General features: G+C 42.8%; 1 protein-coding gene across 1 annotated transcript in view; it reads left to right on the forward strand.

Annotated features, from left to right (window-relative positions):
• Positions 1-421: 421 nt before the first annotated feature.
• Positions 422-14,029, forward strand: part of LOC126245981 (heat shock protein 68-like) — a 43,531-nt gene continuing 29,923 nt past the window's right edge. Inside the window, exon 1 of the mRNA XM_049948360.1 lies at positions 422-1,932. Coding sequence (XP_049804317.1) covers positions 502-1,932 — 1,431 coding nt within the window. The 5' untranslated portion in view covers positions 422-501. The remainder of the gene's footprint in view (positions 1,933-14,029) is intronic.

Below are 14,029 nucleotides of genomic sequence, written 5' to 3' on the forward strand. Positions count from 1 at the left end.
ACAGCCGAATGCAGATGCCGGAAGCGCGGAGGCGTGGTGGGAAGGGGTGGGGGAGGGGGGAAGGGCGGTCTGCTTACCGCGCCTCGCGGCCCTGTCTGTTCGCGAGCGCGCCGCGGTCTAGCGTGACGTAACCGCCTGACGGCCCGTCCTCTGCTATTCTCGTCGGTACACGGGTCTGACTCACACCGTTGTCATGGTTACCGCGCGCTCCCAAACAACACATGCCTCTGTCGCACTCTCGCGCACGCGTTCTCTCTCTCTCCCCCTTCCTCTCTGCAACCCCCCACCTGCATCTGCTACAGAAAATAGCCCGCACTCCACCCAGCCAGCCAATGGGAGCACGCTGACGTGAGCAGTGCATCCAGAAACTTCCAGTGGCACTGTGCCTGCATAGCTGCCGTATAAAAGCTGGCATCGAAGAAGCCCTCACGTGTACTTTCAGACTGTCGCGCGAAGCAATCCAATCCTCAGGTATAGCACATTTCGCGAACCCCGTACGCCATGGCACCAAAGATGCCAGCGGTCGGTATCGACCTCGGCACTACGTATTCCTGTGTAGGGGTCTGGCAGCACGGCAAGGTCGAGATCATTGCCAATGACCAGGGCAACAGGACGACACCCAGCTACGTCGCTTTCAGTGACAGCGAGCGTCTGATCGGAGATGCCGCCAAGAACCAAGTGGCGATGAATCCGCAGAACACAGTGTTCGACGCGAAGCGGCTCATCGGACGCAAGTACGACGACCCCAAGATCCAGGGCGACTTGAAGCAGTGGCCGTTCAAAGTGGTCAACGACGGAGGGAAGCCGAAGATCGTCGTGGAGTACAAAGGAGAGGTGAAAAGGTTCTCCCCAGAGGAGATAAGTTCCATGGTGCTGACCAAGATGAAGGAGACAGCCGAGGCGTACCTCGGTGGCAAAGTGACCGACGCGGTCGTCACCGTGCCTGCGTACTTCAACGACTCGCAGCGGCAAGCGACGAAAGACGCCGGCGCCATCGCGGGTCTCAACGTGCTGAGGATCATCAACGAGCCGACAGCCGCGGCGCTGGCGTACGGCCTGGATAAAAACCTGCGCGGCGAGAAGAACGTGCTCATCTTCGATCTGGGCGGCGGGACTTTCGACGTTTCGGTGCTCACCATCGACGAAGGGTCGCTGTTCGAGGTCAAGGCGACGGCGGGAGACACGCACCTGGGCGGCGAAGACTTCGACAGCCGCCTGGTGAACCACTTCGCCGAGGAGTTCAAGAGGAAGTTCCGGAAGGACCTGCGCAGCAATCCTCGCGCTCTGCGGCGCCTGCGGACGGCGGCCGAGCGCGCCAAGAGGACGCTCTCCTCCAGCACCGAAGCGAGTATCGAGATCGACGCGCTCTTCGAGGGTGTCGACTTCTACACCAAAGTGTCGCGAGCCCGCTTCGAAGAGCTGTGCTCCGATCTGTTCCGGTCGACGCTCCAGCCGGTCGAGAAGGCGCTCGCCGACGCCAAGCTGGACAAGTCGGCGATACACGACGTCGTGATGGTCGGCGGGTCGACGCGCATTCCGAAGATCCAGAGCCTGCTCCAGAACTTCTTCAACGGCAAAGCGCTTAACCTGTCGATCAACCCGGACGAAGCGGTGGCCTACGGGGCGGCGGTGCAAGCCGCCATCCTCAGCGGTGATTCCAGCTCCCAGATCCAAGACGTGCTGTTGGTGGACGTGACGCCGCTGTCGTTAGGCATCGAAACTGCCGGCGGCGTCATGACCAACATCGTCGAACGGAACACGCGCATTCCCTGCAAGCAGACGCAGACGTTCACGACGTATTCCGACAACCAGCCCGCTGTCACCGTCCAGGTCTTCGAGGGTGAGCGCGCTCTTACAAGGGATAACAACCTTCTGGGAACGTTCGACTTGTGTGGCATCCCACCTGCTCCCAGAGGCGTTCCTAAGATTCAGGTAGGCCTGTACAGATACTAAAGCAATACTTTTATCGTGGAGGATCTTATTCATCTATGACTTTATAAAAGAAATTTCCACTATATGACCGTAAATTACTATTCAATTATCCACAAAATCATGATTTCGGCTTAGTGGTCATTCTAAAGTGCATGTTGAGTTTTTTATGGGCAATTCAATTGCATGTGGAATTGTTACGATGTATCTCACCTGTCTAACTGGCATGTCATCGCCGAAAAAAGATAGGAGGTACGTTTTTTCGACGATGACATGTCCCTTAGAACAGATAAACCACAACACTTCAACATGCACTTGAGAACATCCCCAAAGCCGCAATCACCGTTGTGTTAAATAAATGAACAGTAATTTGTCAAATGTCGGAAATTTCTTTCAAAATGTACATTTATCGATTAATGTGGGATTCGGACGTACTTTTCACTCTGCAGCGGAGTGTGCGCTGGTGTAGAACTTCCTTGCAAATTGAAACTGCGTGTCGGAACGGGACTCAAACTTGAGACCTTACCCTTTCACGCGAAAGTGCTCTGCCAACTGAGTTACCAAACTCACTACCCTTCATCACAGCATGGATGGTAGGAATTGAGAAGAGGGCGGAAGTGAAGCTGCGAGGAAGCGTTGTGAGTCGTGTTTGGGTAGCTCAGTTAGTAGCCCACACGGTAGCTCTGAGTGTTCGAAAAAATGGCTCTAAGCTCTATGGAACTTAACATCTAAGGCCATCAGTCCTCTAGACATAGAACTACTTAAACCTAACTACCTAAGGACATGGCACACCCATACCCAAGGCAGGATTCGAACCTGCGACCATAGCAGCTGCGTGGTTCACGACTGAAAGACCTAGAACCACTCGGCCACAGCGGCCGGCTGTGCTTCTTCGGTCAGAGAGCTGGCTGGCCTCTGTAATAAAAAAACTTAGTGAAAGGATCAACAAAGAACTTCAATGGATCTCATGTGACGTCCGCTACGAACAAATACAACGAACAAAATGCAAAAAAAAAAGTAAGTTAGTAGAGCACTTGCCAGCGAAGGTTAAAGCTGTTCCCGGGTTCAAGTCCCGATTTGTTACATAGTTTTAATCTGCCAGGAATTGTTTTAACGTTGTATTTCTAAGAATTACAAAATTTGCGGCGGTCTTCTTCCTAATTCGCATCTACCGATTTTAAGTGTTGTCACAGTCAGTTTAAATGTGTGAAAACAATTTTTTTAGTATGTACTCATTCTTCTTTTTTACCCATCTCATAGACTGTAAGCCCAGAGGCGAATCAAACGAGGAATTATTACATACGAAGCTAACCTCAATCATAAACTGCACCAATGTTACTACTATACTCAATGTATTTTGCATAATGGACGACCATCTTCGAGCATCGAATTTTTGTGCGCGTATGTTTTTTTGTTATTTCACGAACATCAGTCTAGAGTAATCAGTAAAATATGGATACTGTCACGTATGTGACGAAGTAATATAAGTAGTAAAGAAATTCACATACTTTGCGACTGCGTGCAGTTTATGCAAGTATTTTTGTATGTTAATATTATTGTAGAGTGCCTAGCATATCAGTTACAACGGCGATAGTTTGGAAAATTTATTTTCACTTAATAAGTACCGTACGTAAAAGAGCTTCGATTCTACAATAAATGTGTTGAGCACACATGATCTTCCTCCTTAAAATTTGTAAGTGTATGTGCAGGAGGGACGGTATGGCAGTCTGTTTTGCCAAATGAAAACAGTGTACATTTTGTACTTAAATGGTGTTTAAATATATGCGTAGATATTGTTTCAATACTGATGTTTACAGGCAAGCTGAACGCATAAGCAGTTGATGCTACCAACAATTTACTGTATATTTACATCTACAGACGTCAAGTAATCTAACGGTTATGTAAGATTTACCTATAATAATTTAAAACCGTGTAAAGCTGTAAATTATAACTATGTAACGTTGTACAAAGATTTAGACATCTGTTGTGATACTCATAAACGGAGTCATATAATACACTGTCTATTATATCTTCAATAATAGAATATTTTTTCATTTTATTTTCTCTGTTCAGTTGCATTTCGTCCGAAAAAATGTTGTTAATTTTTGTGTTGTAACCAAATGTTTCCTTAACAGGATTGTTTGCTTATTATACATCAACCCTATAAATTAATTATTCGCGTTCTCATCACTATTCCCACAATAGTATGTATACGCAAAATCCAAACGAAATCACAATAAGAAGAACTCTTGTAGTACGTGGTAATTAAGTCGATATCGATAAATCATGAAAACTGTTACATATGTTTTCCAGACACTGTAACATTGGTAGAACAAGAGGTTTTTCTGAACACTGTCTATCAAGGAAATATTCATGTGACTCATGCACGTGTTCGTAGTTGGTCTATTTAATTTACTGAATTTTGTGAAGCCGAATTCTGCAACATCCTCTTGTGCAAAAAAACTCGGCTTGCTAGTACCCTTTAGTGAACATAATCTCCCTTTTGTAATTATCTAACGATCTCATCGTCTTTGTACAATCTGCAAATCACTTCCTTGTCGGCCATTTATGGAATTTCAGCTAAAGGGCAGAGTCTACGATAACCTTTAGATTGAGCGAAAGAGGGAGAGTAGTGTGACATATTCATTTCTTACAGTGGTTTTCGTAATGTATTAAAGATAAGAATAGGGAAGTTTGTGTCAAATTCATACGTGTTATTTCCGGAGTCCTCGATGCTATATGCATAACAGAATGAATCACATTCTGTTTAGTAACAAAATGTTGCATAATATTCTCTGGGGTATAAAAAAGACAATTTGAATTAAATTTGTGCCGTGTGATACGGAGCATTAACTCTGTTTCGATGTAGGCATTATTCATCTCATGGAAAGTAATCGCTCCGGTATCCGTCTTTAGTGATTTAGGGAAACAATGAAAACAGAAGTCGGTGTAGGTGCTGTGTAGCCCCAGAATTTAACTGGAGTGTGTTAACTATTGTGCCCTCAATAAGTCTCTTAGCGATGAACATCAATGATTCCAGTGTAATAAAAGAGGGAAATCAGGTGCAGTTTAATATTCTCTTTTCAGCGTTCCATCAAAAAATATTGAAAATTTCTAATTCGTGACGTATTTTAACTAACAAACTAGAGTCTGTGGTATTCTTGTGACACACAGAATGCAACGCCCTGTGAATGTGAAGCCAAGTGATGTTTCAGTTTTCAGTGAAACAGGCCAATTACACAACCCTCCCAAAATGTCACTTGCTATTAATTTGGCTCTTAGTATGCCGTTTGGGTAGCGTAAAGGAGTCGGTCTAACGCGTGTTTGATGGAATTTTTCCGAGCAAACTTGGACGTGAGGAATCGCTTTAAATTCTGAATTATAAATCCCACTCTCGGTCTTAACACGACCAAGTCAACAAATAAATTGAGTGGAAGAGTGACAGCAGGAAAGTACTGAGCTGTCAATCTGTACGGATTATACAGAAGACCGTATTACCTGCAGCAGCTGTTTTTTTAAAAAAAAAAAAAAAGAACCGACGTTGTATTTAAAAATTCGCGCCACAAACCTCAAACTACAGAAAATGCAAAAGGTATTGTTCCTCAAATCCAATTAAATTCAAAAAAATTATCATAAAGTTTTTCGTATGCGGCAGCAATTCATATCAGAAATCCTGTCACATTTAACTGTGCCGCGAAATAAAACTGAAATTGTTGCCGCAACGATACGTCTTATTTAGGCAAGCGAATACGTTCTCGAGCCCGATTATTTGTTTGAGGCGAATTTATTATAAAGCAAATGAAGTAACAACTGGCATATCAGTCCAAATGGGAGAATATTACGTTAATGATATATATGTCTTCTTTTTATGCTCGTGGAGATCACTTTCATCAGTGACGTTTCGACGTGAAAATCAGTTCTTCGCTATCCCTTAGTGTCAGTGTGGACTTCTTTGATAGCAGAGATGTTAATCTAACGAGTGCAGCGTTTGGTGTATTCTAGTCTTGTTATCAGGACTAACTGGACATTAAAAGACAACGTGAGATTTTAGAAAATAAGTGCACTCGTTGTGGCCTTACACCGTGACAGAAGTACGATATAGTTCTGGCTACGTACCAGTGAGAGCTTTGCCTACAGTGCTCAGTCATTAAGTAAGTGCTTCTGTTTGAGGCTCTATTATCAAATTCACTAGATACATTGTTAACTGATATCACATTCCGATGGGTCTGAAGTGGTAGCGCTTTATAAACAATATGTGTTCCGAGAACATGTCACATGCTACATTGGGTTCTGTTCCACTAGATATACTAGTTAATTTCTATTGTTTCAGTAACGTGGATTAATCTGTAAAGACAAATACTGTTACTCATGAAATTGACGTAATGGTAGACCGCAGGATGGGAATGTCCAACATATATCTCCGTCTTGTGAAGGCATATGTTGTGTACTGAAAAAGAATTTATAATGAAGGACACTCCTAAAAAGCAAAGAGATTCGAGCGGCAGCCCTTTCGCTGTTGAGTGTGTTAGAGCCTTTGATACAGTACTGAGAAGCAAGAACTGCGGTACTGTAATGTAAGCTTCAATAAACAAAACAAAAAGGGGTACAGTGCTGACATTTCGCAATGAACAATGAACTTTTAGTGTGATAAGTGCTAAGTATCAACACAGAGAGTTCCGCAGAGTAGGCAGACCGAAGAACAGAAGTTTATAAATGAAATCTGACGTTTGCAGTAGGTAGGAAGGCCTGATGCCTCGCCGGCCAGAGTGGCCGTGTGGTTCTAGGTGCTACAGGCTCGAACCGCACGACCGCTACGGTCGCAGGTTCGAATCCTGCCTCGGGCATGGATGTGTGTGATGTCCTTAAGTTAGTTAGGTTTAAATAGTTCTAAATTCTAGGGGACTGATGACCTCAGACGTTAAGTCCCTTAGTGCTCAGAGACATTTGAACCTGGTGTCTCAAGATGATGTTGTTGGAAATAGTTGATAATATCCGTCATCACGATGCAGTTTTCTTCCATATAGTGACCAGACTGCAAATATATGACGTGCTACTATTATATGTGATAACTGTTTATTGCTAATAATGGTTATGTTCTAGCGAGTTTTAAACCTTGGATGCATGAGTGGCTGGACTCTCATAAATGCATGAGAGGTGTCTATAAGACCCCCTCATCAGAAAAATTCGAAAAGCTATTTATTAGAACAATGTTATCAAATAATGTTGGGTTGAGTGACAAGGAATTAGAAAGCAATTATAATGATATCCTGACCTCCATTTTAGTACATGAAATACAGTGTCATAAATTACGTTATTATTTTTCTGAAATTATGCCACAGACTTTTAGTTTGTGAATAACTTAGTTAGCTACAACATCAACTATCATTAACGGGCGCATAGTTCGCAAGACCCAACATGGATAAAATAAAAAAACTTTCAGTTTTATTGGGCTTACATCAGAACTTCACAAACCATAACACTTTGTTTTTGCTAGTATTTATTCCGTTTCTGCGTGTCTGATCACTTCTTCTGTCTGATCTATGTGTGCACACGTAACATCTTTTTTGGTGATCTTTGAGTTAGGATTATCTTCGGCTGTTGGTGGGTAACTCCACAACGTGATATGATTTGTAAACATTGTTTTGGAGGTGTTGGCTCTTGGACTCTTCTCTCCTTATAATATCATATCGTTTATTTCCTGATTACCCTGAGGAAAACTGTTCCTTTATCAGATCAGCTGTCTAGTTATTGGGATGCCGCTGCGAAAATAAACATAGAGCATTTATGGACGCGACACCCGTTACATTTGTCCATAGGTCTGAATGCTACCTTCTTCACTGTTCCTTGCAGTTGAATGTACGTATCTTCTGACGAAGAAGGTCCACTTCTGATTATGTTTTATTCTCAAATAAAACTATTTCCGTCTTCTTTTTCCGCCCTTCATATACTGTGACACTGTTGTGCAGATAACAGAGCTTTGTGACACTTTTGTTTTTCTGGGAACTTAACCTACAGCTGTCAAATAGTCTAAAAGACAATGAGGATAAAATTTCTCTTCACTTGGAAGCCTTCATTTCTGTGAGGAATTTCGATGTTATTTTGTCTCAAAGTTTGCATTATTGTAATTTTCCTGCAATAGTCAGTAAAATAATGGCAAACTTTGGAAAAATGATCCATTGTAATGTTCATTGAGGTTCCTCCCATGTCTTTGTTAGTGTCTTTACTGTGGCTGAAGTAACCCTGATTTGTTTTGTCTAATCGTGGTCAAAAAAAAAAAGCATTCATTTCCTCAGACGTTACGTTTTGTTAATTCTTTCGTGATATTAGCAATGTGCCGATCTTCTAGATTAATGGTGGTGGTAATTTCCTATTGGACCAATTTGCTGAAGTCATCGGTCCCTAGGCTTACACACCTAACCTAACTTACGCTAAGGACAAGACACACACCAATGCCCGAGGGAGGACTCGAACCTCCGACGGGGGGAGCCGCGCGGACCCTGACAAGACGCCTGAGACCGCGCGGCTACCCCTCGCGCCTCTAGATTAGTGCAGTGCACGGTCCTCTCTAACTTTTTTTGCGAATTAAAGCGTTCGCATGCGTTCTTGGAGTGACAGTTACATTAACTGTTACTGGTTCTGATAGAACTTTTAGAATATTGTGTACTCGAGTTCTGCTGCATTGTGGCAGTGGTTTACTCGGCTGAGTTCCATGAGGGCCAATAAAGATATCGAAATTTCTGTCATCCGTCTTCACTTGGAATGCTAGAAGACGCGAATTCTTTATCCTGGGGACAGTCAAGCTCTGAATCACCGGCATGTTCCTGATAAAAAGAACTTCATTTTCAGGTCATTCAAGAACTGTTGATTCAAAATTTTGATTTCAGAATTGTTGCTTTTTTTCCCCTTTTCCGTAGGTAGAGACTAAGAATATCTTGCATAATTATTCTGTTCATGAAACTAAAACTTACGCTAAACTGGAACAGTTACGGAGTAAAGAAATGCTTAGCTTTCGTAGTACTTCTGACATTTTAACAATGAACGTAGGAGAGTCTACTATTAATTGCTATCAACATAACGTGCCATTCAGATCAAAGTTAAATGAACTATTCGAAAGATGACTTGCTCATTAAGGAGTCCAAAATACCCCTTACCGTATTTTAGACACGCAGTATTATAAAATTAAAACAAAAGTAATTAATTTCATTAGCACGAACTAAAGTTTTTCGTAGAGAGAGTGAATTGCATTTCTAAGGATTGCTGGGAACCAAAAACAAATAAATTTTTTTTAAGAATCTTTACTGGAAACATGGAAGATCGCTGGCTCGAAGGACCCCAGTTGTGCAACCATGCGTTAACAACGCATTGCTCATTGCATTAACATCGGCCGGTCTTCCGAATCGCTCATCACAGTGGACTAGCTAAGCCTCCTGAACGTATAACCATGTCCTAATGTCGCTGGTCCTGATCATTGGATTCAATACATCACTACAATATGAGAAAATCGATAGATAAAAATCAGAAGAGCATTTCACTGTGGCGGTGGATAGCTTTTGGGGAAAACATGTTGTCTGAAACAGTAGCAAGATTTAAGATTTTATAAGATACTTTGCTGGCTCCTCGTTGATGTAGCGGCCCACCTCTGCCATCAGCTTTTCTTTTAATGGCTTGTGGACACCGGAGCACAGGACGTAAATCATCAACGACCAAATTTGTTATGTTGGAGTCAGGTTCCAAGAAAGAAAAAATTCTATTAGAGAGGCTCGTACATTAACACAAACAAATATTAATTTCGGTCTCAACGAAACAAGGAAATTAAAACTGTTCCTGGTTAAGTAACACATCGCTTGACGTAGTCAGAAAATGCATTGCATTTCAATTATGTTACGTGGGTACCTGTAAGCAGTCAGCCAGCTGAGTGAGGTTACGCTTCCAGTGAAAAGCGAAAGTTTGTTTTGAGATTTCAATGTCACTTCTTTGGTGCCAGCTGGCATGTCACATCATAAAGGTGTTAGACAGTGGGACAGCTACCACTTGGAATCTGTGCGAGTTGGTAAGGACCTTTAGGTGGCTGAGATATCTAAAGAGAGAAGATCAACGATGAGTTAAATCAAATAATAATCTGAATTCTTGTGTGTTTATCCCATTTTAATTTTCTGTTCGTCCCTCTCCTGTTCCTTCTGGGATATCATATTTCACCGTTTTGGTGTCTTTGTTATTCTGTCAATGATGGGCGTTTCATTTTCTCGTATTGGTAACCTTTATTATGTGTGTCAACTGGCGTGGTTCCAAGACTTTTCTGTCACTGTTACTTTTCTCGTAATATTTGTATCTAATTTTCTTCCTTCTTTTCACTTTAATAGTTGATTCTTCGCTCTGTTCCAACTTCGATTTACAATTCTTTTGCTTGAAGCTATGTAATCAGCGATTTTGTAGAAGTAACAGGGGCAATGTAGTGGTATTCCTTAAAACTCTGGAGTGTTGATGCAACATTTGGTTCTCTCTGCTTTCTCTTAAGTTTGTGTGAATGCCTAGAAGGGTTTTTCAGCGAGCAACGGCAGACTATTATCACACTTTGAAGCTATTTCCCCGCCTCCATAGACGCAAGTCAACGGGATGTTAAACTCTAGATATGGACCTCCATCATCTGTCATCTTGTATGTTGTAATATAATTCATCTTGCGAAGTCTGTATTATGTGGCCTCTATCCAGCTCTTCCTTTCCTGTATACAAATTTGAGTATTTCAATAAAAATGATTCAACGGTGTTTGTTACCTCAAACATAGACACTGTTTTCATTTGACGTAGTATGAAGTACTGGTGGCAGAGACACTTATTGCTCATGCTATAAGAAAAACTGAGGAAACAACAGAACTAGGAGTTGCCCTTTCCGGCCGCTGTGACCCAGCGATTCTAGGCGCTTCAGTCTGGAACTGCACTGCTACTACGGTCACAGGTTCGAATCCTGCCTCGGGCATGGATGTGTGTGATATCCTTAGGTCAGTTAGGTTTAAGTAGTTCTAAGTCTAGGGGACTGTTGACCACAGATGTTAAGTCCCATAGTGCTCAGAGCCATTTGCACCATTTTTTAGTCAAACTCTGATAGATCGCGTGCCTTCTCCATTCTACACATGGACAGCACGCTCACTGATGCTACATGTATCACACATGGGTCTGAGTAGCAGTCATCCCTCGCAAGGTAACGCTGCTATTGCCTGGACGGATTTATATCGACAGTAGATCGGTGGGTTTATGTTCTGATTTATCTTTGAACATATATTTTTGTGTTAGCAGAAGGGTCAACACCGTGTTACGAGTGGATGCCGAAATGCACACGTTTTAGCTCACGCAGGCTAGCGTGAAGAGGGAAGAACTATACTGACGTGAGGTCTGGAACATGACAAGGAATGAGAATTCAGAAAGCGTACATAATTAGTTTGATACTTAACTTTAATCCATTAATGATGAACGTCGCTCTTGACGGTACGTGAGTCACAATGTTATCTGTTCAGAATACATTCTTGAAGACAGTACTTATAGTAACTGAATATGGCGCCTTGCTAGGTCGTAGCAATTGACGTAGCTGAAAGCTATGCTAAACTGTCGTCTCTGCAAATGAGAGCGTATGTAGACAGTGATCCATCCCTAGCAAAGTCGGCTGTACAACTGGGGCGAGTGCTATGGAGTCTCTCTAGACTAGACCTACCGTGTGGCGGCGCTCAGTCTGCAAACACTGATAGTGGTGACACGCGGGTCCGACGTATACTAACGGACCGCGGCCGATTTAAAGGTGTAAAATCCCCGTGAAAAATTTGAATGTCAATGATTATAAAAATGTGTGCCAAATGTAGTCTTTCCACAAAAGTGAATAATAAAAATGAGCCAAGCGTAACCTCCTTGCAAAATTAAAGAATAAAAATCGTATCGTTAAGGGATGAAGATTGATCACAAACCCACACAATAATATTAATTAAATAATGAACCATCAACTGAATATAACATCTCAACAGAAATAATTAAACCTGATAAATTTTATAAGGGCAGCACCGCTGACCTTCGGCCCTGTGAAATAATTAAATCTGATAATTTCTTACCTCAGTAAAACTGCATCTATATCTGCTCTTATTTTTCGGCACAGCTTCGTGCAATGCTGGCGTATATTTAATTTTGATTGTTGGAGGGAATGCATAGGAAATATTATTTAACTTGAAATGAATCCTTTTGTTTAAAAAGTTACTTTATAGAAAATTATTATTGGGGCATTTTTTGAACAAATTAATTACAATTAACATACGTTATTAGCTGAGCGCAATGCTGCTTCATTACCTTCTACAATAATATACATATCGTCCACCACATTCCTGTCCAGACTCGTGGACAGAGCACACCGCGGACGCATGCCGACTCGCTACACACTAGCACTGACTGAGTACAACTATCCAACTGTCTACTCCCTCTGCCGACTCGCCACACACAACTGCCGACAGACTACTACTGCAGACAGAGTGCAACTCGCAACTGTTCACTCGCCACACATTACTCCCGACTGACTACTACTGCAGACAGAGTGCAACTCGCAACTGAACACTCGCGCGGTCAAGCGCAGACTAGCAACGATAAATAACTCTCTGGTCAGAGATTCTGTCATGCCTCGCCATCGCTGGTAATGAATACATATGAAACGTACGCGTTCCAAAGGCTACCACCAAGCAATTGTGATGTCTGCCGGTGACACCACATACATCATATTATATTACATTCAGAAATTCTTTGTTTCATTATTTTGAATAGAACAGTTGAGTTACACTGAGTCTAGGCGCCATCTCTTACTAGATCCACCTCATTATTGGGCTGTATTCGGATCACAGTGTACATAATATAACGTAGTGTCTTTTATAACTTCAGTATATGTGATGTTTCAGTGCTTGCGTTGTGTTACAGATGTTATGAATGCATTAAATATATTCGCAACTGCTAATGTGGATGACCAGTAGCTGCATAATGGAAAGAGGATAGTTAAAATTTGTGTCGGACCCGGAGTCCATCTAGGATATCCCACGTATGGCTCGGATAGCCTAATGGTATAACTATCATTCGTGATAAGCGGGAAATCAGTGTTCGAATTCCGGTCCGGAACAGATTTTCACTATCGACATTCCATCATTTAGCTAATGATTGTCCATATTCACAACTGCGAATACATGTAATGTGTTACACATTTTGTGGTTTCATATAGTATACACTACTGGCCATTAAAATAGCTACACCAAGAAGAAATGCAGATGATAAACGGGTATTCATTGGAGAAATGTATTATACTAGAACAGATATGTGATAACATTTTCACGCAATTTGGGTGCATAGATCCTGAGAAATCAGTACCCAGAACAACCACCTCTGGCCGTTATAACGGTCTTGATACGCCTGGGCATTGAGTCAAACAGAGCTTGGATGGCGTGTACAGGTACAGCTGCCCATGCAGCTTCAACACGATACCACAGCTCATCAAGAGTAGTGACTGGCGTATTGTGACGAGCCAGTTACTCGGCCACCATTGACCAGATGTTTTCAATTGGCGGGAGATCTGGAGAATGTGCTCGCCAGGGCAGCAGTGGAACGTTTTCTGTATCCAGTAAGGCCCGTACAGGACCTGAACATGCGATCGTGCGTTATCCTGTTGAAATGTAGGGTTTCGCATGGATCGAATAAAGGGTAGCGCCACGGGTCGTAAACCATCTGAAATGTAACGTCCACTGTTCAAAGTGCCGTCAATGCCAACAAGAGGTGACCGAGACGTGTAACCAATGGCATCCCATACCATCACGCCGGGTGATACGCCAATATGGCGATGACGAATACACGCTTCCAATGTGCGGTGGTGGTGGTGGTAGTGGTGGTGGTTAGTGTTTAACGTCCCGTCGACAACGAGGTCATTAGAGACGGAGCGCAAAGCTCGGTTTAGGGAAGGATTGGGAAGGAAATCGGCCGTGTCCTGTCAAAGGAACTATCCCGGCATTTGACTGAAACGATTTAGGGAAATCACGGAAAACCTAAATCAGGATGTCCGGAGACGGGATTGAACCGTTGTCCTCCCGAATGCGAG

The sequence above is a fragment of the Schistocerca nitens genome, chromosome 1, assembly GCF_023898315.1.
Source record: "Schistocerca nitens isolate TAMUIC-IGC-003100 chromosome 1, iqSchNite1.1, whole genome shotgun sequence".
NCBI lineage: Eukaryota > Metazoa > Arthropoda > Insecta > Orthoptera > Acrididae > Schistocerca > Schistocerca nitens.